General features: G+C 30.2%; 1 protein-coding gene and 1 long non-coding RNA gene across 3 annotated transcripts in view; both read left to right on the top strand.

Annotated features, from left to right (window-relative positions):
• Nucleotides 1–1,624, top strand: part of LOC122272915 (uncharacterized) — a 49,386-nt gene extending 47,762 nt beyond the window's left edge. Inside the window, exon 13 of the long non-coding RNA XR_011638241.1 lies at nt 1,543–1,624. This is a non-coding gene — a long non-coding RNA (uncharacterized lncRNA). The remainder of the gene's footprint in view (nt 1–1,542) is intronic.
• Nucleotides 1,625–10,802: 9,178 nt separating this feature from the next.
• The window catches only part of LOC107446987 (LisH and WD40 domain-containing protein mahjong), a 132,760-nt gene continuing 118,973 nt past the window's right edge, over nt 10,803–24,589 (top strand). For both annotated transcript variants that reach the window (XM_071187596.1, XM_043049305.2), the window contains exons 1-3: nt 10,803–10,972; nt 17,113–17,189; nt 22,543–22,616. In XM_071187596.1, coding sequence (XP_071043697.1) covers nt 10,824–10,972; nt 17,113–17,189; nt 22,543–22,616 — 300 coding nt within the window. In that variant the 5' untranslated portion in view covers nt 10,803–10,823. The remainder of the gene's footprint in view (nt 10,973–17,112; nt 17,190–22,542; nt 22,617–24,589) is intronic.

The following is a 24,589-nucleotide window of genomic DNA, read 5'->3' as shown; positions in this document are numbered from 1 at the left end:
AGTTTAAATTAAATATTATCATGTTTTTAGGGCATGAATCTGAATTGAACAACCTGATAATGCTCACTCTGGTTATTGTTTCCGTTTTTAAAAGCGCTATATGTTGAGCCACCTCATGTGACATTTGCCATGTGACATTTTTAGCAGCAATTATTGGTCGATTTCCTAACGTTGCCATTCGGGGAGTTGTAATGAGGCTTTTTTTTGGTGCCGTGTAAGAGAAATATATATAAAATGGTTTTTCCGCATGCCAAAAAAATATATTATGTCTTAAACAAGTTTAAACTTTTTAACAATAACTAAAAATTTAAAATCTGTATCCAAACTTATCCTATTATAAAAAAGTTTAGCCTGCGATATACAATCTTTTGAAAAATAATATTATGGCTACTTTTTCCAATTTTTATAGATATTCGGTACCAATAGGTCACCAATATACGGTTGTGAATTTGAAATTGTCGGCAGTTAAAGTCTTTTAAATTGTCCATCTGTCCGTGATAAACGATATTGGTTTTTCACAAAGTGTATTACTTATGAGCAATGGGAAACTAACACATATTCCTCGATTGAAAAAAACGAAGAAATATTTTGAAAAATCTTTTAAATTTTAATACTGGTATCAATTCGCTTTTCACTTTATTGCTTTGGCATGTCATTCGTGGCACGAATTGGTTACCTCTGCGTTAAGTTTTTTGAAAGTATTGTCTCCCCATCGGGGGAAAAATATTGGCGAAACAATCTCATTTCTGACAATAAAAACCGATTGTTTTAAATTTGCCCCCGAATTTAAACGAGTTTTAAGAAATCCGTCAGCCTATGTTAAACTATAAAATTTTCTTTACCTCATTCGCCAAAAGATGCTATGACCTAGAAGCCACAGGTTTGAGTATTACCCTAAAATGCTGAACCGGTGTATAAAACATGGTTTTAAAAAAAACCTTCATTCAAAATAAAAATTACAGCCAAAACAGCTTTTAAGTGGACTAACTCTTATGGACTAACTTCTGTAATCCCAAATTTGCGCATTAAAATTTCGGCCAGCGATCTTGCATTTTTTAAAATTTTTTTGCTAATTACAACTAATTTTTGAACTAAATTTACAATTTTTTTAAAATGTTAATTGATTGAGACTTTTGTGTTTACTCGCTGAAAAATATTTTTCAGCCAATCCATAAAAAAATGAAAGCTACGACAACTGATTTTTAGCCAAGTTTGAATGATTGATTTTCAGAAGTTTACGCAAAAAAGTGTCATTTTTTTATGTAAACATTTTTTGAGCAATCACTTTTTGGGCGATGATCACTTTTTGCTTGATGATCACTTTCCGCGTAATAACTTTCCGCGTAATAACTTTCCGCGTAATCCCTTTCCGCTTAATCAATTTTCGCATAAGCATTTTTTCGCTTAAGCACTTTTTTGCGTAATCTTTTTTTTTCTCGTAATCACTGTCCATGACATATATTGTATATTGTAATGCTTATTATATACTATATATTACTATATATTATATTTGATTTCTAATTGTTTTCTTTGCAATTATAGGTTTATTTTTGTAAGAGAGAAGAGAAAGCCTGTAATGGCAACTAAACTGCAACTATTTGCTACAAAGTTCGATGCGAGGTAACTATGGCTACAATTTTAACAAAAAATATCTAAAAAGTGACAATTAACAGAAAAAAGAAAACTAAAAAAAAAAGAATTTAAGGGAATTATTATTGCCAAACTACCTAAGTTGCGCCATAATATCTAATAAACAAATTTGTATGAAATATCAGATTTTGAAAAACATATGAAATGGCTGAAAAGCAAGGGATAAATTTATAAAAAATGCACTGAAACAAATTTGAATTTGTAATAAAAGCGTCATGCATCAAAAAGTCATAATTCAGAAAAGTGATAATTCGTGACGAAATATCATATATCAGAATCTTATATTAAAAGAAAACCGAAACAGAAATAAACAATGTAAACGACGTCGATTTATTAGTGAATGCATCAGAATGTGCTTACTTTGAAATTCGAATTTCAACGTCTTAATCTCTTACAAAAAATATCGGATTGTGAAAAACTAAAGAGGAAATGATTAAAAAACGACATGGATTCACGATAGAATAGTCGCTAAATTAAGCTTTTTAGAATGTGATTATTTTATAATTCGGAATTCGAGTATCGTAATATATTGAAAATAATGGAGTGTCAAAAAACATGGTTGAAAAAAAAGAGATTGAAACAACGTAGTTTTACAATCGAAACTTGATTTTCGCACGTCAAAATATGGTGCACAATTTCGTTCGTTACAAATGGCATTCTTAAGGCCATATCACACATAGCGAAAATTCGTTCAATTCAACCATCAACTCAACTCCAACTTCGACTTTCTGTTCAACAACCACCTGAAACAGTTGAACTATGGTTGCCATACGGTTGAAAAGAGTTGACCATTGGTAAACGAGTGATTTCTTTCTTTTCAGGTGATTTAGCACTTTATACATAGACGGATAAAATTTTTCATCGAAAGACTCAGCTCGTGTATTAGTTAAATTTAATTTCATCGACGGCAATGGATCCTTCCTTAGCAATTTCAAGCTTGATCATTCACAGTTTGATAAAGAAAAAAGAGATAAAAGAAGGACACTTTGGATTAAAGCATGGCGCTTACGAGGACAGATATTAGGCTGTTATGAAAATTAATTGAGAGAACTGTTTGTTTTCATTTGTGAAATCTTAGACATAAATGTTAAAAATATATAATTAGTTTTAATATTGGAAAAGTAATTTAGGAAGAAAAAATCACCATTTTGTTATAAATATATTCGTTGCATGCTGTATTAATTTCACTTATTATCATAAATTAAACACATAAGTCGCAATGGATTTTTATCTATAATTAATAAAAATATTTTTAGATTATTTTTTACCTTTAGTCATATGCTTATTTTAAATTATTCAAATAAATTACCTTTAAGTTTTTCATATATTTAATAACATAATATAGCTCTTTGCAATTTATATTTACTATGTATATTTTACAAACAAGAGAGGACGAAGAAAACAAAATTTAATATAAAAGTAAAAATAAACAGTAAGAACAGAATTTAGGAGTTTGATATTTTTTTGCACCAAATTAATGCAATAAGAATTATTTTTTTAATGTTGACTTTAAGTATGGAATTGCCCTATATGTCTAGTGAAATACTCTAGTTTGAAAAAAATTGTGCTATTTATAGAAAATTGAAAGTTTACGTGAAACTGAATTTTAAAAAAAAGGAAACTATCAAACGGCACTATTTTGTTAAAGGTTCAACATGAATAAACACAAACTATTTAAAAATTAGGAGAAACAAGAACTGATAAAAGTGAACAATTTATTCCAAAAGAAATGTAAAAGCAGTTTCGATTAATTTTTTATGAGCTCTTAAATGATGTTTCCTGTGGTGGCGGGATGTTACATTCCAAATGTTCTCTTTTTTCTTCAAGAGTTCAATAAATGTGCTCTCCATTTCGATGCTCCATTTAAAAGTTTCCCCAATGGGCACTTGTTTAAAATTTTGACTCATCTTTGCTGCAATACAAGTAAAAAATTTTATTAAGAAAGGTGAAGCAAGTGTATTTAAGGCAACAGACAATAAGGAACAGTCATTAAAAATATAATAATACCAACCAATTAATTCTGTCAGCATATTGTTAAAGTATGAGTAAGTTTTTTATAATCAGTAAAAACTGAAATAAATTTTTAATGGTCTTCCATGTTTTTATAATAAGATTAATAGAAGGTGAAATTAAAATTATGTATAATTACAAGGAGCATCAGTTACTTGTCCCATTTTTTCAAACATTTAACCTTCACCTTGAAAAAGACTTCATTTTTAGATAAATAATTTTAACTTTATCTTTAATTTCATAAAATAAATTAGTCTATTAAATTATGAAAAAAAGCAGATATAAAAAGTACCTACATATTAGTATATTTAAAGTTAAACATGTGTTAATATTTTTTATTGAAAATATTACCTTGAAAATACCTGTAAAGTGCTTTAACGGGTAAAAAAATATTTTCAACTTCCTTCATAATTTATTCAAAACCTACTTATTAATAATATAAAGCATGCAACTGCATTTGAAAAATTGATCCTTACAGACTATGTTATTTAAATTTCTATCTAATTTAATTTCATTTAATATTACTTTTTGAAAAAAACCCGCTCAAAGTTTTTAATAGTAATATAAAATTACAGATTCAAGTTTCTTCAACTTTATAAATATTAAAAACTTAATCATATAAAGCATGCAAATCTATTTGACAAACTTATGCTACAGAATAAATTCCATAAAATTAAATGTGAATCAATAAGTTTTAATAAAAACATTTCTTTTTTAATAAAACCCACTTAGCGTCCCAAGTAGGTTTTTTTCAAGGTGTGCCCACTTGTCGAACCCTGATAGAAAGTGCAAAGTAATTGGAAAAAAACCAAATTTTTACTCCGCGAATACTGACAAATATACACTTTAAAAATAAAATAATACAAGGAAATTAATTCTGTCAGCTTATTGTTTAGGCATGAGTAAGTTTTCAGAAAAGTTTACTTTCTAAAACGCAATTTTTTCCTTTGTAAAAAAATATTCAAAATCACTGAATTCAGTAATAACTCTAGAATAATTGCTAGTATAATCTTATCGGAACTATAGAAAGAGCAAAGTAATTGAAAAAAAAACTACATTTTAATTCGGCGAATACTAAAAAATATACAGTTACGTACAAAAAGGATTGAATGCAATTCATAAAATTTGTTTATCATTTAGAGTAATGTCAAAGTATAAAACAAAACTACTTTTATGTACTTGCAAAATTTACTTTAGATTAGCGAATTTGGCGTAGAAAATCCTACTTTTAATTCACGGTTAAAAACATAACACATTTATAACATAAACTTCTTTAATGGTTAGAAGCATATTTATACTTCGTATAAAATAACTTTAAAATCAATACTCAATTAAAAACTCACCTGAGTTAGTATATAACAAATTAGATTCGCTGCTTCGTCCCATAAACTTTGCGGCCATATTGTTTTGACTTGTGCTATCCCATAACCCCATGCGGTTGCTGCCACCTGATTGGTTGAATTGTGAAGTTGCTTCAACACTTTCGAAGAGATGTGAAAGAGTTGAACAACAGTTGTTCCAACTCGGATAAGTATAGCACACCTATGTTTTCGGACGGGGTTGTCTTCGGAGTTGAAGTTGGGGTTGAATTGAACGAATTTTCGCTATGTGTGATATGGCCTTTAGAATCCCTTGAATAATTGTCTGTGCTTGACTTTCTTATGAAGGTGAAGCTCATATTTTTAAGTTTTATTGAAAGAGAGGGAATAAAAGGGCGATTTTTTTTAATTTTTTTATTATCTGTAACTACAATTAAGAAATCACCAAGTGTTGGCGACTGCCAGTCGGCATGCAGTAAACTAAAAAGTCTTAAGTGAAGGGGATGAATTCATAGTAACCTTAGCAGGGGTAGAAATTAAAAAAAAAAATTACTGGTCCATAGGACCAGTAACTAAAACATTTTACTAGTCCGCACAAAACTTTACTGGTCCGTCTACGCGTTCCTATTAGCTGCAAATAAAAAAATTAAAATTTTTGATTGAAAAAAATCATGATTTTTTTTTTAAAAATCATAAATTTTTGATTTAAATCAAATTTTTGATTAATATAAATTTTGTATAAAAAATTCTAAAAAAAAAATTGTGAATAAGTTCTAAAATAGTTTTAAGTAAGATCGTTTAAGTTTCGTAAGATCGAGAATAGATCGGCTGCGAGAATAGATTAACGGAGATCGGCTGCGGCGGATGGTGGTCCGGCAGACCACTGTTTATTATTTTATGCTCGTCCGACTCCGATTTTAGTGGTCACGGACCAACGGACCACCGTTAATTTCGAGCCCTGCTTAGGGCAAGCATTACATATTATTTTAAAATTTTTTTGCAAGTACAAAAAACTTAGGTGATTCTAGTTTGGCCGGAACAAGTAATGAGAAACACTTTGGTTACCAGAATCCCCAAGGAAAATTTCTGTAACAGTACTAAAATTATCACCAAGTTTTGGGGACTTCTATAGGCAGTGACATACAAACTGAAAAAAAAAAGCACTGAAAAATATCAAATTGAAAGACAAATCGTAGCCTCTCCTGAGCAAACCTCTTTTTATTTATAATTTTTCTGTGTAAAATGTTTGCTCTTTGGGGCTTACAGGTACCAATATGGAAATAAACCAAAGTCGCCTGCCATCTAATGACAATCCATTGTAAAAATTGTGCAAACACAATTTTACATACGTTATGCGATTGTATTAATAAGTGAGGATATAAGGATTGTTTCGCGCGTTGAATATTAAATGCAGTTGGTAATTTACTAATTGCAAGTATATAGCTTGTTTTATTTATAATAAATAAATTAATAGAAACAAAGTGATTTTTTTGTACTAGTACCCTTCCTTCCTTGAAAAAAAAAGCACATTTTTGATATGATCTTACATGTATATGCTTATGATTAAATGGTATGATGTCCCTCTCCGCATAGCAAACACTGTCGTAACTGGGCGTGGGCAGTCATGTATGCCCTGAAACATTGCTCTAACCAGGCACTACTTTCTCTGAACTTCAAAAAGAATTTACAGTGTAAAGTCGCGTATCCGGAATCGGTGGGACTTCCAGAAGTCCGTATAATAGATCCCCAAGGTAAACAAAGCTTAAAATGATTTAATAAGCGACCTGAATCTAAGAAGCAAAAAATAAATAAACGTTATTTTTAAGGGGAACAATGTTTTAGCATTAGAATATCTAAATCAAATATAAAATATTAGAAAAAAAATATTATTGCTGAAAATATGGAAAACGAAAAAAATTTAACAGTTATGAAAATATTAATCCGCCATTTTGAACTAGAACGATTCAAGCAGGAAGGGGAAATTCATGTCATTCTGGAACAAAGCTTAAAATGATCTAAATCTAAGAAGCAAAAAATAAATAAACATTATTTTTAAGGGGAATAATGTTTTAGTATTAGAATATCTAATCAATAAAATATGAAATATTAGAAAAAAAATATTATTGCTTAAAATATAGAAAACGAAAAAAAATTGACATATGAAAATAATAATCCGCCATTTTTAACTAGAATGATTCAAGCAAGAAAGGGAAATTCCCCTCATTCATTAAGGTGGGTAGGTGGAGGAGAAAAATTCATTTCCTCCTTATTTGTGAAAGAAAATAAGTGTAAAGAGGAGATCATTTAAGTTGAGGGTGGGGAAGTAACAAATTATTGTTTTCTCTCCAATCATTGGCTATCAATCAAGCATAAAGGCGGGGCACGCTGATCGGGTTCTCTTTATTTTTTCTTCTATGACTGAAAGAATCTGCTAAAGAGAGAATGTTACCCCCTTTTTCCCCCGCCTCCTAAATATTACATGGTATGGGGAAGAACGAATGTTTTGTTTCTCAAGGACGTATATCCTTTTAGACCTATTCAAATTTTCCATTTTGACTCCCCCTCCACCTTAACGCTTGCCCTGTTTACCCTTTTCCACAGTATTTCTTCTTTCAATAAAAAGGTTCCAGGAAATGCCTCTTTTACTAGCCACCTGCATGGGAAAGGAGGGGGGGAGGGACTCAGTTGCGGTCTTTTGAAAGCAAATCTCCCTCTTTTTCCTACATTCCAAGGGAGGAGCGTCACTAATGGTCTTGGTAGATCTTCACTTCCCCTTTCTGGTGATTTATGGGTTCGATGCAGAAAAGAGAAAATGTGTCAAAAGACTTTTTTTTTTTTTTTTGTGGAAAGGGGATGACGGAGAGATGTTTGTTTATTTTGATTGTTAAAAAGTGTCTGGGAAATCGACCCTTCCGGGAAAGGGACGTCCGGATATGGGACGTTACACTGTATTTATACTTTCAATTTATAAAAAAAAGCATCTTTCCACCATTTTTTCAAGCATTTTAAATTTTTACCTTATCCATAACTAAAAATATTTTTAAGCTATTTCAGTATAAAGGATCAGTTTGCTTACAGGAAGAAAATGCCTATCAAGTGATGTAGAGGTGTTAGGGGGAATAACCCTATTTATTAGACCCCACTGAGGTCATGATAAAGGAATACAAGTATTTATGCAGTATCACATGACTAACTTGAATATCTAAGTAATAAGGAAAAACATTAATTTCTCTGCAGCTATAATGCCTAGATTCTCAACCTTTTAAATGTTGCCGCCCCCTTTGTGAAAATCCAATTATTTAGAGCATAGGGGATGAGCTGAATTACAAGAGGCAACATTTTAAAGCAATTTTCTTAAAATTTATTTATTTTTAAAAAGAAATTAATGTGCTCATTAACCGAATACTTTTCTCCCGGCAGGTAATCACAGTCTTTGTTATAATTAAAATAAATACGGTAATGAAAAAAACTACAACAAAGAAACCTATTGTTAAAAAGAGTTATTTTTTCTTTAATATGTAAATTAAAACACCCAAAAATATTTTTTTTACTCTTGAAAGAAAGTAGTATCAACGAAACAATCAAGTCACTATGTAAGTGAGATGATTGTGATGTGTGAGGTGACCAGTTTCTTAAAGTTCTTCTAAATTTCTTTCGTGAGTTGAAGATGCAAGTCCCTTCGTTTTCTCTTGTTTGTGGCTAAATCCGTCATGGCACTGAAGCTTTCTTTGACAAGGTAGGAGGAAAGAGAAAGCAATTAAAACATTTTTGATGATAGTCCACAGTCTAGGGTAGAGGCGACCTATGTTACCTTAAAGCCAAAATTCTGTGAGTCTATCACTATTTCAAAGTTTCATTGGTTGAAAATTCAACCAATTCCACCTGAATCTGAACCTCTGCTCTTTCAATCTTCACAAAAGGGTTCATAAAGCCTTGAGGGACTTTCAGGGACATATCATCTATTAAACGGTGAGAAAAATCCAACCGTAAAGACTCTATGTGTTGACAATATTCTTTAGTATCCTGAATGTATACTGAAAGTGCATGCGCTTCGTCAAATAGCTTGAATGTGGCTAAAACAATTGACTCATGCTTCAGATTGGAGTACGGTTGTCACATAAGTTCGTTTTATTGCTGGTACAAATGCTGAATCGGATAATCAGGGCTTAATCCAGGTTTTCAATCCTAGTACCTATTTTTGTGAGAGAAAAATTATTTTTGTGAAAAAAATTTTTTTTTTGTGAAAATTTAGTATTGCTAAAAAAAACATAAAAGCTACATCTGTATACAAAAAGTACAATACTATAAAAAACATTCACATATTGCTCAAGGAATTGCTTATAAGACAACTTGCAGATTAATTACATTTATTAATTTAATGTAAATTATACAGCCAGCCAGCATAGAAATTATGGAATTTACTATACAGATTAATATTATGGTTAAAAATTAGATTTATATAAAGTTTAAAATTTTTTTTTAACTTACTTACTAATAAAATTTATTGAACTTATTATGATTAAAAAATTATTATTTTGATATTGTGCTAACTTTTACTTTTGAATTAGTGGTTAAAAAAATAATAGAAATACAGAATACATAGATAAAATTATAATAACCGCTCGAAAAACTATTCAGCACTTTAATTCCTTCGAACTTTTTTTTTTATTTTCGTGAAGATGCGTTTTTTTTCTCTTCAAAGTTTGTTGAAATACTGATTTTTTTTTTGTGAAGGTACCGATTCTTTTTTTAAAAATTTTTGTGAAGGTACCGAAAAACGGTACCAAAATCGACCTAGATTAAGCCCTGATAATCTTAATTTGTTATGTTAATTTAATCATTTTTTTCTTTTATGTTAATTTTAGATTAATTTTATTTATTAAATTAATCTCATTTTAACAATTTTATATCGAAGTTTGAAAATTAAATTGGAATGACCAAACATGCTCATCGCCCCCTTACTGCCCAAAACATACCCATCGCCCCCTACAGCCCAAAACAAATTCAGTGTCCCTCACCATACTCTCACCGCCCCCCCCCTTGGGGCCGGTAATGCCCACATTGAGAAACAATGCTATAATGTCTGAAATTATTTGGAAAGAGTATTTGAGATCAAACTTTCCAAAGATCCTTATTCTTGAGCAAATCCCTTTTCGTTCAACAATGTCTTGTAAAACTTTAAGTTTGGAGGAAAAAATTGAAATTTTAGACTATTCCAGACATCAAAAATGCAGTAGCCGAAATTGGCCAAACACTTTAAAATTGGAAACACTCGGGCTGCATCATTAAAAATAGAGAAAAACTAATGAAACTGTGAGAAGAAAATGGAATTAAGTACCAAATTAAAATGTCTTCGGAAAACAGACCTGAATTTAAAATTGGTTTTCGATTTAGAATTAAAAAATATATCCAGTTTCAGGACTAAAGAGGCGGCAGAGAAACTGAGAATAAAAGATTTTAAAGCTCCTAATGGATAGTTAGAAAAGTTCCAAAAGAGGTATATGATTTCTTTAGCTGAGAGTGAGTGAGAGTCCACTTCTGTGGATGCTGACACAGTTAAAGAATGGTTATAGAAGTTACCTTTCTTATTTAAGGACAATTTCTTGCATGAGCCTTCATTATTAGTGTACATTTCCCCTAAGCAGACAATTGTCTTAAATGGTTCATTTATTTGGTCCTAAGAGTGATTGCTTAATCTAGATTTCACTGTATTTATAAATTGAAGCTTATTACTGCATGCAACTTATTATGTCTTATAGATTCTTTTTTATTTTTGTATTTTAAAAGTACTGTTTTTTTATAAATGTTTTCTTTTTTTTATCTGTAGTGTAGCTGAAGTTATCTATGCTATTCTGCATGAGTTTTTCTTTATTGAAAAGTGATTTGCTTTGTTACATTTTAGCTTTGAAGATGTCAGTTGAGCAAGTTTCAATGCTTTTATTGCAATGGGAGGAAGAAAATGCCTCTGGGAATGTAACAGAAATTCTTGAACGGTATATCTTTTTTTTCCCCTTGAAATTAATTCTTCAATGCAGGGAGAGATGTCAAATCTCTCTTAGTTTTAATAATTATGAACAGAATGCTCTCAAATATATATTTTAGATCCATGTGGTTGTCAGTGATTTCTTTACAACAGAAAAAAAAAAAAGAAATGCTTCTGAAATGTTGAGATTCTTCTGTAGAATCTCTTTTTTTCTTATTTCATTTTAAAAGTTACTAATAGATGCTGTCCCTCTTGATTTTAATAGAAACTAACTAAATGCACTATGTTGATTCATTTTAGTCTAAAGTATGTGTTGGTTCATCTTTGTTTGTTTTATTGTGTGTGGGGCTCTCAGTTTTGATATTTGAGATTTTCTTGATGTAAAAGGTTTTGTCCTGGTTTTTAGCATTTTGTCTTGATAATCCCGATTTTTTTGTTTGTTTATTCTTGTTTGTTCTTAGTTCAGAACATATCATTTCAATGAACACATGATTTTAAAAGACATATTTGGATATTTTTAAAAGTTTCTTCAATAGAAAAGAAATGAGAAACTAGAGTTATCATCAAAACTAATTTAACATTAGATTGCCTAAGGAAGTCATTTTGACTGCTTTTCAATTTTAATTTGAAAAACAATTATGTAAACTGCTGTTTGTAGAAAATGCAACACCATGAAGGAATCATCAGAATCAAATGAAATATTATTTTAATAATGGATATAGGATATTATGCAAATTAATAAAGTTTCAGAGCCATCGCGCGTGCGTGGCGCGCGCAGCGCCCTCTGAATTGATGCTGAAAGCGTATAAATAAAGTGCTGTAGCGGGACGTTGAAAATAGTCTATGATTATTTGTTAGTGGCAAACGTTTAGTGAGACCTGAGTATGCCTCCACGACGGAAGAATAAGAAATTCAAGCAACTTACGGAGTTTGAACGAGGGAGGATAATCGGCCTTCGAGAAGGAGGATTTTCCTATCGCGCAATAGCAGCTCGTATGCAGCGGAACAGTTCCACAGTGATGCGAGTTTGGAAGCAGTGGACCGACGAGCACCGAACAACTCGAAAAACAGGCACTGGACGACAGAAGGTGACGTCAGAGCGCGATGATCGACACCTGCTCCGCATGGCGGTGAATGATCGCACAGCTTCCTCCAGGCAGCTGGCAGCACATTGGTCTACTGCTACAGGTGTACAATTGTCGGCTTCGTCAATTCGTCGTCGTCTGCTGCGCCGTGGATTGCGTGCAAGGGTGCCATTATACAGGATTCCCCTCACGGCGGATCATCGACGGCTGCGTCGGCAGTGGGCTCTTGAGCACAGAGACTGGCGAGCTGATTGGCACCAAGTTGTCTTTTCAGATGAATCACGCTTCAATTTGTGGACCCATGATGGCCGTGTTCGTGTTAGACGTTATGCCGGTCAACGCTGCCTTCCTGAGTGTATTATTGAACGACATAGTGGTCGAACACCCGGAGTTATGGTCTGGGGTGCGATTTCGTATCATGGACGATCCAATTTGATACGAATTGAGGGTAATCTCAATAGCAACAGATACGTCCGTGAAGTGCTACAGCCCGAAGTCGTTCCTTTCCTTCAAGGCATCCCTGGAGCTATCTTTCAGCAGGATAATGCACGCCCACATGTTGCGCGGACTGTTAGAGACTTCTGTTCAGCACAACGCATGCAACTTCTTCCTTGGCCTGCTTATTCGCCGGATATGTCGCCTATTGAGCACGTGTGGGATATGGTTGGTCGGCGTCTCACTCGTGATCCGCGTCCTGCAGTTTCCAAAGACGAACTTTGGTTGCGCATACAAGCGATATGGAATTCTCTTCCTCAAGCAGATATTCAACATCTGTTTGACTCCATGCCACGTCGTATAGCAGCACTTATTGCAGCGCGTGGTGGCTGCACCAAATACTGATTTCGGACGCTTAATTTGTTTCTTTTGTTTTGAAAATTTCATCATTTATTTGTATCAGTACAAGTCGTTTCTGCATTAAATTTCATTTGATTCTGATGATTCTTTCATGGTGTTGCATTTTCTACAAACAGCAGTTTATATAATGACATAGCTTCTTAGAATTTTATGACTTTTTGTACAATATATAGAAGCGTTTATTAATCATTGTAGTTGCCACTACCTCCGTCATTTCCAGTAAAAATATATGTGTTATACCTATATTGCCCAAAAGCAGTCATTTTGACTACTTGGGAAAACCGGGATAGCCTGGTTGATAGGGCACTGGGCACAAGTCCAAGGGGGTCGTGGGTTCGATCTTCGCCGGCCAAAGACTCCCCGTGTAGTAAATGATGACTGATGTACATTAAATTTGTCGAGTCTCAAAGTCCTCCATGTTCCCATAACAAATCATACCTCTTGGGGTGCTGATCCAGGAGTTTCCTTGTCTTCTGGATTGATTCAAAATTGCAAGGCTTCGGAGTTGAACATTAGTAGTCGTGATCCCAAAATTGGGTTGGCTGTCCAACGACGGTTATAAAATAAAATAAAATGTACTCGATAAGATGCAGCTGTTCAATAACTAAAACAGTACTTGTTATTCAAATCTTTACGCCAGGCCTGCCCACGCTCCTCGTTCCCCTTGAACGCACTACAACGTAATAACCGTGAGCTGCGCACGTGTCGACTTAGGATATGCCTCTTTTATGCAGTGATAGTCGTTCTAACACGTTGTTCAGTTGATTTCTTTTGCGCCCTAAATTCATGAAAGAAATGTCAAATAGAAGAGAGTTATTGGAAAAGCTAAAGAACATAGGTGAAGAGTGTTCCGTTATAGAATCAGATGCAACAAATTGGGAACTATCATCTGAAGATGAATCGGATTATACTCAAAGTGAGAAATCTGATGCTGAAGATAGCGATGAAAAGGCGATCACCAACGATGAAAATGAAAGTGTCATCAATGTGTCCAGGAAAAGGTGTAGGGTGCTAATTAGTTCTGACTCTGATGAAGAAACTGAAAACACTTTTCAAGAGACCGAAACAGCTGCCGATGATACTGTGTGGTTAAAATTTGACGAAGGGGGAATTCCTGGAAGGTTACCATCGACTTGTGTTTTCAAGGGTGTGAAAGGTCCAACAGGCTACGCAAAAAGGAACATTATGGCAGATAATCTTGTCAGTGCATTCTCGTTGATAATAGATAACTATATTATCGAACATATAAAAAACTGGACAGAAGAAGAAGGCCGCCAAATTTTGAGGAACGATTGGACAACAACATTACCGAAAATTCGTGTATTTATTGGGATTTTATATGCTCGTGGAGCCCACGAGGCAAAAAATTTAAAACTAAGTTATTTATGGTCAGCAAAGTGGGTTCCCGAATTTTTTAGAAGAACTATGACCAGAGATAAGTTGAAACAAATCCTACGATTTATTCCTTTTGACAAAAAAACCGAAAGAAGTAGACGTCTCCAAACAAATAAATTTGCCTTGGTTTCTGAAATATGGGACAAATTCATTGAAAATCGTCAAGCTTGCTATCAACCAGGGCAAAATATAACACTTGACGAGCAATTATTTCCGACAAAAGCCAGGTGCAAGTTTATACAGTATATGCCTAATAAACCCAACAAATTTGGCATCAAATTCTGGCTTGCATCAGATGTTAGTAGCAAGTACGTTTTGAATGGTTTTCCTTACTTGGAAAAAGATGAACAACGACCATCGTCAATGCTTCTCTGTGAACACGTTGTTCTGAAACTTGTTGAGCCATATACAAGCTGCGGAAGGAATATCACGACCGATAACTTTTTCACTAGCATGTCACTCGCGATGAAATTATTGGCCAAAAAAACAACACTAGTTGGAACTATTAGAGGAAATAAAAGAGAACTACCCAAAGCAGCCAAACAAACGAAGGATAGCATGCCTCGTTTTTCCACTCTCGTATATAAATCACAAAATTGTGTCCTTACAATATATAAAAGCAAACCGAATAAGAGTGTAGCTGTTCTAAGTTCCAGGCATAAATTTGTGAAAATTGATAAAAGTAATAAAAAAAATGCTACCGGACTCTATTCAATTTTATAACAAAACAAAATTTGGAGTTGATATGGCGGATCAAATGGCCAGAAAATATACAGTTAAATCTAGTTCTCGTAGATGGCCCCTCCAAATATTTTTCAATATTTTAGATTTGGCTGTTATAAATGCTTGGATCCTTTACAAAGAAGTGACAGGAATACAAATACAACAAAAACAGTTCCTGTTTCAATTAGCAGAACAGCTTTCCATCGATTACAGAGCTGCAAGGTCGAAAAATTCCTCAGAACATGGAGACCCACAAAGATCAACTGCAACATCATCAAATACAACATATTCTAACAAATGCAAAATTTTTCAAGTACGACTTTGCCACAAAAACAAAACAAATAATGTATGTGAAACAAATAATATAAAAAGATTTCCGCTTTCATTTGCTTAAAATGTACAAATAATGAAAAAATTATTTTTTTCCAAGTCAAGTAAGTTTTTTTTTTTATCGTTAATACTTATTAATAACTTGTTGTATGACTGTAAATAATATTAAAAAATAATTTGCAACAAATTTCTTTACATATTAGTTATTCTTTCACAATGCAGTCATTTTGACTGCTTTCGGGCAATATAGATATATACTAAGTTTCCGTCTTTCTAGTGTTAAAAGTAGAAATCCGAACCATGCTTCAAGTGAACAAGAGTATGTGTGAAAAAAGGAACCCATATTTTTTTTCTTTACCTTTTTCACATAAGAATGAATTATTGCTAATCAGTATTAGAATAAAAATTTTATTAATTTACCCCCACGTTTTCTCCAGAATCATTTTCTAGAATCATTCAATCGTTTTGATACACTTTAAAACTTAGTCATTTAAAAATATTTATATCATCTCTTTTTTTTTATTTAATAATAAAATTTAATGATTCATAAAAATCACAAACATATGATAGTTTGAATTTTTGGACTGTCTACTAATTACTCATTGTTCAGAATTATAATCATATTTCAATCTTTTGTTCATCTTATGAAAACAAATCCCTGCAATTTTTTTCTTTATATTTTCGATTAAGTGGAAAATGATGTTAAAGATGACTTTAATATTATCTTTGAGTTGCAAATTTTTCATCTCTTATGCATTTCATTTCATTTCTTGCACAGATTATTGCTTGCTTGAATATTTAAACTAGAATACTAATGTATAATGAAACAAGCCTCCTTTATAGATATCAGTTTAAGACTTTTTTTTCTTCTGAAATGTTCAGTTTATATTCAGAACTCCCTCTTTAAAGTAATTTAAAAAATCTGAATTATTTTTTATGAATTAATTGCCTATTACAATTCAAAATTATGAATAAACGTAATACACAACGTTTCAAGCATATTTAGTACCAATCATGACTGGAAAATATTGAAGTTTTGCTATTTTGATGACTATAAAAATCCTTAAAAATTCCTATGTGTGTAAAATATTTAGTACATTTTGGAACAATTATCATGAAATTAATATTTTGTAAAATTGACTTGATTTTTTCCTATCTATGTTAGCAGCTATGCTTTAGGATTGTCGGATAAACGACGGTTTTTAATATTTAAAACTACACCAGTGTCCACTAATATCGCAATAAATATTCACTCAATTGTAACATCAATTGTAACATTTGAATAATACCTTATTAAAAAGTTACACATTTTGAATCATATTCACGCAGTTTAAAAATCATACATGGTGATATGTATTTAGTGATTTAAAAATCTATTTTCGTGATTTGTATTTGCATGTTTTCAAAATCAGTATTGTGATTCATATTCACAGAGTTTAAAATTAACACATAGATTTTTGTATTTACACATTTAAAAGTTACACATTGCATTTTAGATTCACATGATTAAAAAATCACGCCTTGCGATTTGCATTTATGCAATTTAAAAATTCCCTATATAGCGTTTTTTAAAGTCCAATATCATGATTTGTGTTTTCACTTTTTTAAAATCCAATATTGTGAATCATATTCATGTTTTTAAAATAGAATATTGCGATTCTTGTAAGAAATCTCTTATTTTATTATTTTTTGATTAATATCTCTTAGTGATCAATGCAAATATTATATTTCAAGTAATGGGATTATAACTTTGATTCAATAGATTGGCTTTGCTTTTTGAAAGAGAAACTGAGTCGTTCTTAAAAAAGGATCCTGACCCTTTTGATGATCGTCATCCTAGTAAGTTTTGTGTTAAAATTTTTTTCAGAATAAATATGAGTTTATTTCGTATAAATGATTCGTATATAGGCTTGTACTTTTTATAAGGTCTTTTTTATCTTGATATTTGAAGGCAAATATACTAGACATTCATGCATATGCTCAATTTTCTGAAAAACAAGAATTTCCTTATAACATTTTTAAAAAAAAGTCAAAATTATACTAATTTTTAAGAGAGATCTGAGCTTAAATACGGATACTGTTTTTAGTAGTTTAGATTGTATACACATAATAGGTTGTATACATATAATACACAAGTATTTTAAATGTGAAATGATAAATATTCACAGACCTGTCTCCCACTTCCAAAGGCATGAAATGTAGAGTCCCACAGACGTGTGAAAAATTGAAATTGCTGCCTATTGTCCATATAACCTTTTATTGATTTAGAAAGCACAAATTAAAAAAAAACATATAATTAAATTTTTTTTATTTATAATTGGCTATGAAAGTTTTTGAAATTGTAAAATGTTCACTGAAAGAAAATAATTGATATAAGACTTAGTTTTTTTTTTTTTTAAATTATCTCAAGTGGACTAAAGAGCAGAAAATAATTCTATTTTTTTAACAACCAAAATGAATAACTTAGTATGTATCACTTTTAAAAGATGTAGGAGGATTTTCTATGTTGATAGAAGTGTATTATGAAAGTGATGCTTCCTACTTTTTAGGTATGCACGGTGGCCACCCACCTGGAAAACCTTGAAAACCTGGAATTATCAGGAAATTTTTTTATACTGGAAAAAACGTGGAAAAATCAGGGAAATTTGGATAAAAACCTGGAAAAATCAGGGAATTTTAAAGAAAAGCTGGAAATTTTCTTAGATATTTTTTATACTGGAAAAAACCTGGAAAAATCAGGGAAATTTAGATAAAAACCTGGAAAAATCAGGGAATTTTAAAGAAAAACTGGAGATTTTCTTAGATATTTTTTTAATTTAACTAATTTAAACTATTTACTAATTTTCCTAATTTAAATTATTTCATCCATTATACCCACATTTTTTAGACGGAAATGTATATCCAAACAGTTAAAATGTTATCAACTTAGCTATACTTTGCTTGCATCAAAATTTGCTTCATTATAACCCTGTTAAACTAGAATGCCACATAAAATTCTCCCATGGTTGCTAAACAAATGTAGAAATCTTTGATCTCTATGGAGACTGTGCGACTGCGCAATTTAGGAAACGCAAAGATTGTGGTGGACGTGGAAGAAGGGGTTAGGATATTTTCTTCTGTTGTGAAATTCTGTCCGTGGGCAAACTTGAGCCATTTATGGCTCAAGTTTGTTCCGATGCTTTGGTGGTAATTTTTTTCTATTTTGACAAAATGAGTCAAAATGTTTTTGCATTTTTAACATTATAAAAATATCCAAAAATTAGTTGGGTATAATTTTGTAATAATAGATTTTATATTGCACTCTTTCTCTGAAACCTTTTGTACTCCCATTCAAAGAAACATGAATTATTTTTTTTCTCCAAACCAACAAATCACAAATTTTTTGTACTATTGCTAGCAGCAATGTTTGTCTACAAATTGTTACAATTGTTGCATTAATGCTAATTTTTTCTATTTCATTTTTACCTTTTATGACATATTTTAATTTAAAAAAAAGAAGATTTTTTTAGAACTAACTATGTATTAATATTTAATTTTACTGCTTGTTGAGAAATATTAGATTTTTAAATCAAAATTTGAATTATATAGTTATCAGAATATCGAAAGTTCTTAAATGTTGCTTGCATTTTAGAGATGATATTTCCCAAACTCTTCCTCCGTTTACCCTAAAGAGCTGACAAAGACTAAAGAATGTATAGGAATCATTAAAAAATGATGTATGAACATAAAATAATTTTTTTTTTTATTCCTATGTGTTTAGTCGGAAGAAGGAAAACGAAACTTAAGTGTTTTAGTTCTGCGATGTACAAGATTCTTGTTGTTTTTAAAAAATAAGAATTAACTATACTAAACTAAAAAACTGTGTGTTTAGATTAGAATTCTTTTAAGTTTTAATTTCAAATACAGAAAAAAAATCAAAAAAGTATAAAATTTAAGGAATTTTATCTATTTTTTTTTCTTTAGAGTATAGAACAAAAAATTAGACAATTTTACATTTGTGACATTTATTTTTTTATTTTGAATCTCTGAAAATAATAATGCTAATTCAGAACAACATTATTTAAAAATTTGTCTTAAGATATTGGTTTAAAGAAAATATTATCAATGAATTTTATAAATAAAAAACACTGGTAAGATAAAATGCAGTATACAGTACAGCTTTATATTGAAATGTAATTACAGTGACTCACAAAAGTGTTCGTACGCTTATGACTTTCAATGAAATAAGACTATCCATTAATTAAATTAATATTTCAGAATGGATATTTAGTAATAAAAAATTTATTCTAATCTTAATAAAACTGTATGGAATATTTTAAAAACAAAGGAATAGTTTATTTTAAAGAAATCAATCGTCAAAAAGTGACAAAAACTTTATCCCACAAAAGCCATTGTACACGTTCAAAAATAAAAAATAAAAAAACTCTGTCTTATTAAATATTTTTATTTTTCATTAAATTAACATTTAGTTGTTTCCTTTAACATCTATAGCTTTTATAAATTTGTAAATACAAGCTAGTTTTTTTTTTTGTCAAGAAAAATTTGTTCGGAATATTTTTTAAAAATTTTTACAGCACTCTATTGCGAATTTATGAATTTTTCCACAAATTTTATAATTTTAATCTCTGATATGAAGTCCTCCTTTTATGCATTTTATCGCATATTGCACAGTGCATACCTCTTATGATGACAAATAATCAAATTTGGTCTATTGTTTTATTAGGACCACGAGCCGTTTTTAAATAATAAAATATTACGCAGTTAGTAAGCTAAAATTAAAAAATAATTTTGCTATGATAAGTTTGATATTAAATTGCAAATAATTAAATAAAAAAATTAATGCAAATGACGATAATTTTAATTCTGAAATCCGAAAACATTTAACTGTCTGATGGCTTTCGTGGGGTAAAATTTTTGTTACTATTTGATTATTGATATCTTAAAAATTAACTTTTGCTTTGTTTTTAAAATATTCCATGCAGCTTTGCTAATAATAGATTATACTTTTTATTATCAAATACCCATTGTGAAATCAGTGTTTTCATTACAGAAAAGAAATGAGAGAGAATTTCTCACCCTTTCTCAAAAACAGGGTGAGATCTCAAAAAGTTAAGTGAGATTGCTAAAAATTTTAAAAAAAGCGAATAGACTTGGAAGAAAAATATTTCTTTAATTATAATACATTTTTAACATCTTCTAATTTTTAAAGCATTGAATATTTTTGCTGCATCATCATATGGAAAACATTCTATATCTACTTTTTCATCAGCTTTTCTCATTAGGTTGCTCAAATGTTTATCAGTTATTTGTATACAATATTTTGTCTTAATTCGGTTTTGAGTGCTAAATGACCTTGCAACAGATGCTGAACAATTCGGAATCACTAAGTAAATTTGCAGCATTGAAAAAAATTGTAATGTCTTTCATGAAAAAATCTTACCTTCCGTGAACACGTGGTTGCAGAAAAATGTGTTCTGAAAAGTGTTCCGTCATTCGGGGGGGGGGGCATTGTGTTCTGCTGTTCGCACCGGTTCTGAACAATACTGGTAAATAGGGAAGCTAGATAACAGGGATAAATGTTGAAAATAATGAAAGATCAAGGAAGAAAAGTGAAACGGATTTTACTCAAAATGGCGGAAGACGAATTTTTTTCCAAAATTCACGCATTTTGAAATTGATTAATAGAGTGCGCGATCTTCTCGCGTTAATAATTTTTTAATGCGAGAAAAGAAAAATATAAGCGAGATTCTCGCGCTGTAGTGAAAACACTCTGAAATATTCATTTTAAAGAATTAATTTTTATTTCCTATTTCAATAAAAGTTATAAATGAGCAAACACTTTTGGGAGCCACAGTAATTATAAAAATTCATTGATATATAATCACCTGAAACGGTTTTCCTTTGCTTAATGAAAATATATTAAGCAATACTTAACCAAGGTTTTATTGGTCATTCTGTTTTTGCCATTTTCTAGGTACACTATGATCAAATACTACTTAAAGTAAAACATTAAAACATTTTATTCAATTACAGCAATATATCCTACAAGCTAAACATATTATTTTCTCCATGTGTCTTAATTTTTTAAAAATTAATGTTGTACCAAAGCATTAAAAAACAAAATCTTGCCAAAAAAAAATTTTTTTTTTTCAAGATCTGTTAAAAAAATGACTTTTTGAATAAAATATCTTATAATAAAGACACTTTTCTTGTACACGTCCTACAATTTATAAGCAAGAAAACACGGACCTGGAAATTTTAAAATTTTTACCTGGAAATATCAGGGAAATTTGAAATCTGATTTGAGTGGCCACCCTGGTATGGCAAAAATAAAATTATTTTCTCTTTTGTTGTTTTGTTTGAAAATAAGAGGTTTAAACTTTTATTTTGTGTCTGTTTGTTAATGACTGAAAGTGATTAAAAAATTATCCTTCCCCTATTATGTCAAAATATTTTTTATGTTACTGACTTTATTTGTGTGTTGAAAAATTAATCTAAATATGTTTCAATGATTTGTTGAAAGTTAATGCACACTCTAAAAAATAAATAAATAAGAGACATTTTTATTATGTTGCGTACATTAGATATAATATAATCTTACTGCCATACTTTTTAGGGTACCGAAATGATTTTCATAGCAACCTTTTTTCCTTAGCATACCTGTAAAAGGTGATGTAGACGGTAATACTTTCCTTCTAAAAAATAATTTCTTATTAATGAGATCTATATTTGAATTTTAAGATAATTTTTTCTGAATATTAAATTTGTCAAATATTCAAATAAAATTCTATATCCTTGTAAGAGACTTTTATTAGCATCTCTTTTAATATCAATAAATTTCTACTAAATTGTGTTAAAAACTTGGTTCAGTAGTATTTCAATCTCTTGTAAATGAAATGTATATTTCAGAAAGTGTCATGTATTTAAATTTTTTTTAAAAACATTAAACTGTTAGTACAAAATTTTTTTTTGCTTAATACTTAATTTCTTGAGGCCTACTCTAAATGCTTCTGGAAATAAGACATACAATTATATTATTAGGTTCTTTAGTACAAACAATTTTATGAGCCTGTGGTGTTGCTCTTAAATAAAATAACTGAGTCAAATGTTGGAGGGAATTATGCTCCCTGGAATTTATTTCATGTATTGAATTTATTTGTTTCTTAAAATTAATTTTTCTCTCTTTTTCTAGGTCGTTTACAGCCTGACTGCACTTTAGGGCATATGTTAAAGACAATTTTTCGCAATGAACGAATAGTTGATGCGGTAAAAATTATTCAAAATTTTAAATTTTTTGTTACTTTTATGGTCAATAAGAATTTGATTTCATTTTCGAGCACTATCTATAATCTGTGGTTTCTTTTTAGGAAGAGTAAGATGTTTGACATTTTTTTTTTCAAATTCAAATCATGATTAAATTTAGTTTATAACTGATTTCATTATTCATTACATATTCCTGAATTCATAGTTGTCCTAATATTCCTCATTTTCCCATTAAAAAATATTTTGTTCTTCCTTATTTTTTGTGTGTTTAATGTATCCCATTTTCTAAGAATACTACTGTGGATTTTTGAAAAATTCAAAAGCATCTTTTTTTCTGCTTTTATTTTAATTGATTATTAATATTTTAAATTGAAATTATCAATTGTTTTATTTTCCGTTTTACAATATATTCGTGCTGGATTTTAATACATTTCATTTCTTTATGTTTCATCATCCTACAAATAAATTGTGCAAGATTTTTAAAATCGAAATGTTCGCCGAATGTTACAAAGACTCTTAATTAATTTCTTTTGTGGTGAGCAAATGTTTGAATTAAATCAATTAAGAATTCTGAATTGATATAACAAGTTTTAAATTGTAATATTATATTTCGTACATTAAGTTGATTTATTTAACAAATTAAATTTTGCAGATTTTATTGTTATGTTCATCTTCGATGCTTTTTGATATGTTATTTTTTAATTCATTTTTTTCTTATTTTGTATTTCTTAATTTGATTATATCAGTATATTATAATATTAATATATTACGATATTAGTCGATTAATGGTATCATTAATTGGGCTTTTAAAGCAAAATGTTGCAACCATTTAGGTAACATAGACAGCTGTTTTTTTTTTGTTTTGTTTATATATGAAACATTAATATTACAATAAATTCAGCAAAAAAGCATGTGCACTACTTTAGTATTAGTAAATTTCTTAAAATTTAGTTTTTTTTTTAAATCAATTAAAAATAAAGTTCTTTGATATAAAATTATTTGTTTTCAAGATAATTCTATAAAGAAAGATTTTAATATTGTGTGGTTTTTTGCATCATTTTTTAGCTTGCTTAAATGAAAATTAATTTTTTAAAATTTCCTACTTTCACTGCACAAATGTTAAATATGCAGCAGTCTTATAGAATACTTTAAAATCAATATCATCTTACTACCTTGAAATATCTAAAACTGCCTGAATTCGATAATTCATAATGTTATTAATAATGCCTTTGAGAAAATCAGTTCCAAAGGTTTTATTTTAATATCTTATTTCATATGATATGTTAAGTAAAATGGAAATAACAAGCATTTTTATGTGTAGTATATGAAAAATTCTATTATAAATTGTAGTATATGAAAATTATGTGTAGTACCGTATTTTTCGGCGAAAGCGGCGTTTCGCCGTAAGCGCCGCACCTCGATAAAAATGAAATTTTTAAAAGAAAAGTTATAGTAAGCGCCGCTCCGGCGCAAGCGCCGCAATGGTGCTAACCCGCGTATATCAGCATCCTTTTAGAAGAGACCTTTAAATTACCATTTAGAGTATCTGTATAATAAAAAATTAAATTTTTTTATGCATTTCATAAAGAAAAGTTTTAATTTCTAAATTATAATAAAAAATTTCTTTTTCAGCAAAAAAAAGCAACAAAAAAAGTTTTCTCTTTCAGCAAAAAGAAAAGAAAACAACAAAACTATATAAAATAAAGTTGTTCTTACCAGTTGGCACCGCGCCAAAAAACAGAAGAACAGCAAAAAAATATTTATATGTTCAGTAGCTGAATTAAGGCTGAACTGATTACAGGAATCCGTAAAACAATGCAATAAGAAAAATAAAATAAAAATTTATTAAAAGAAAGATTTTAAAATAAAAAGATTTTAAAATTTATTACCGTTAACAATTTGAGGAAAAACTAATACATAATAACGAAACAGCTAATAATAACGAAATAACTAATAATAACAAGAATAAGAAATAA

This window comes from Parasteatoda tepidariorum, chromosome X1, assembly GCF_043381705.1.
Source record: "Parasteatoda tepidariorum isolate YZ-2023 chromosome X1, CAS_Ptep_4.0, whole genome shotgun sequence".
Taxonomy (NCBI): Eukaryota; Metazoa; Arthropoda; class Arachnida; order Araneae; family Theridiidae; genus Parasteatoda; species Parasteatoda tepidariorum.
This window is presented reverse-complemented; position numbering and strand designations above follow the sequence as displayed.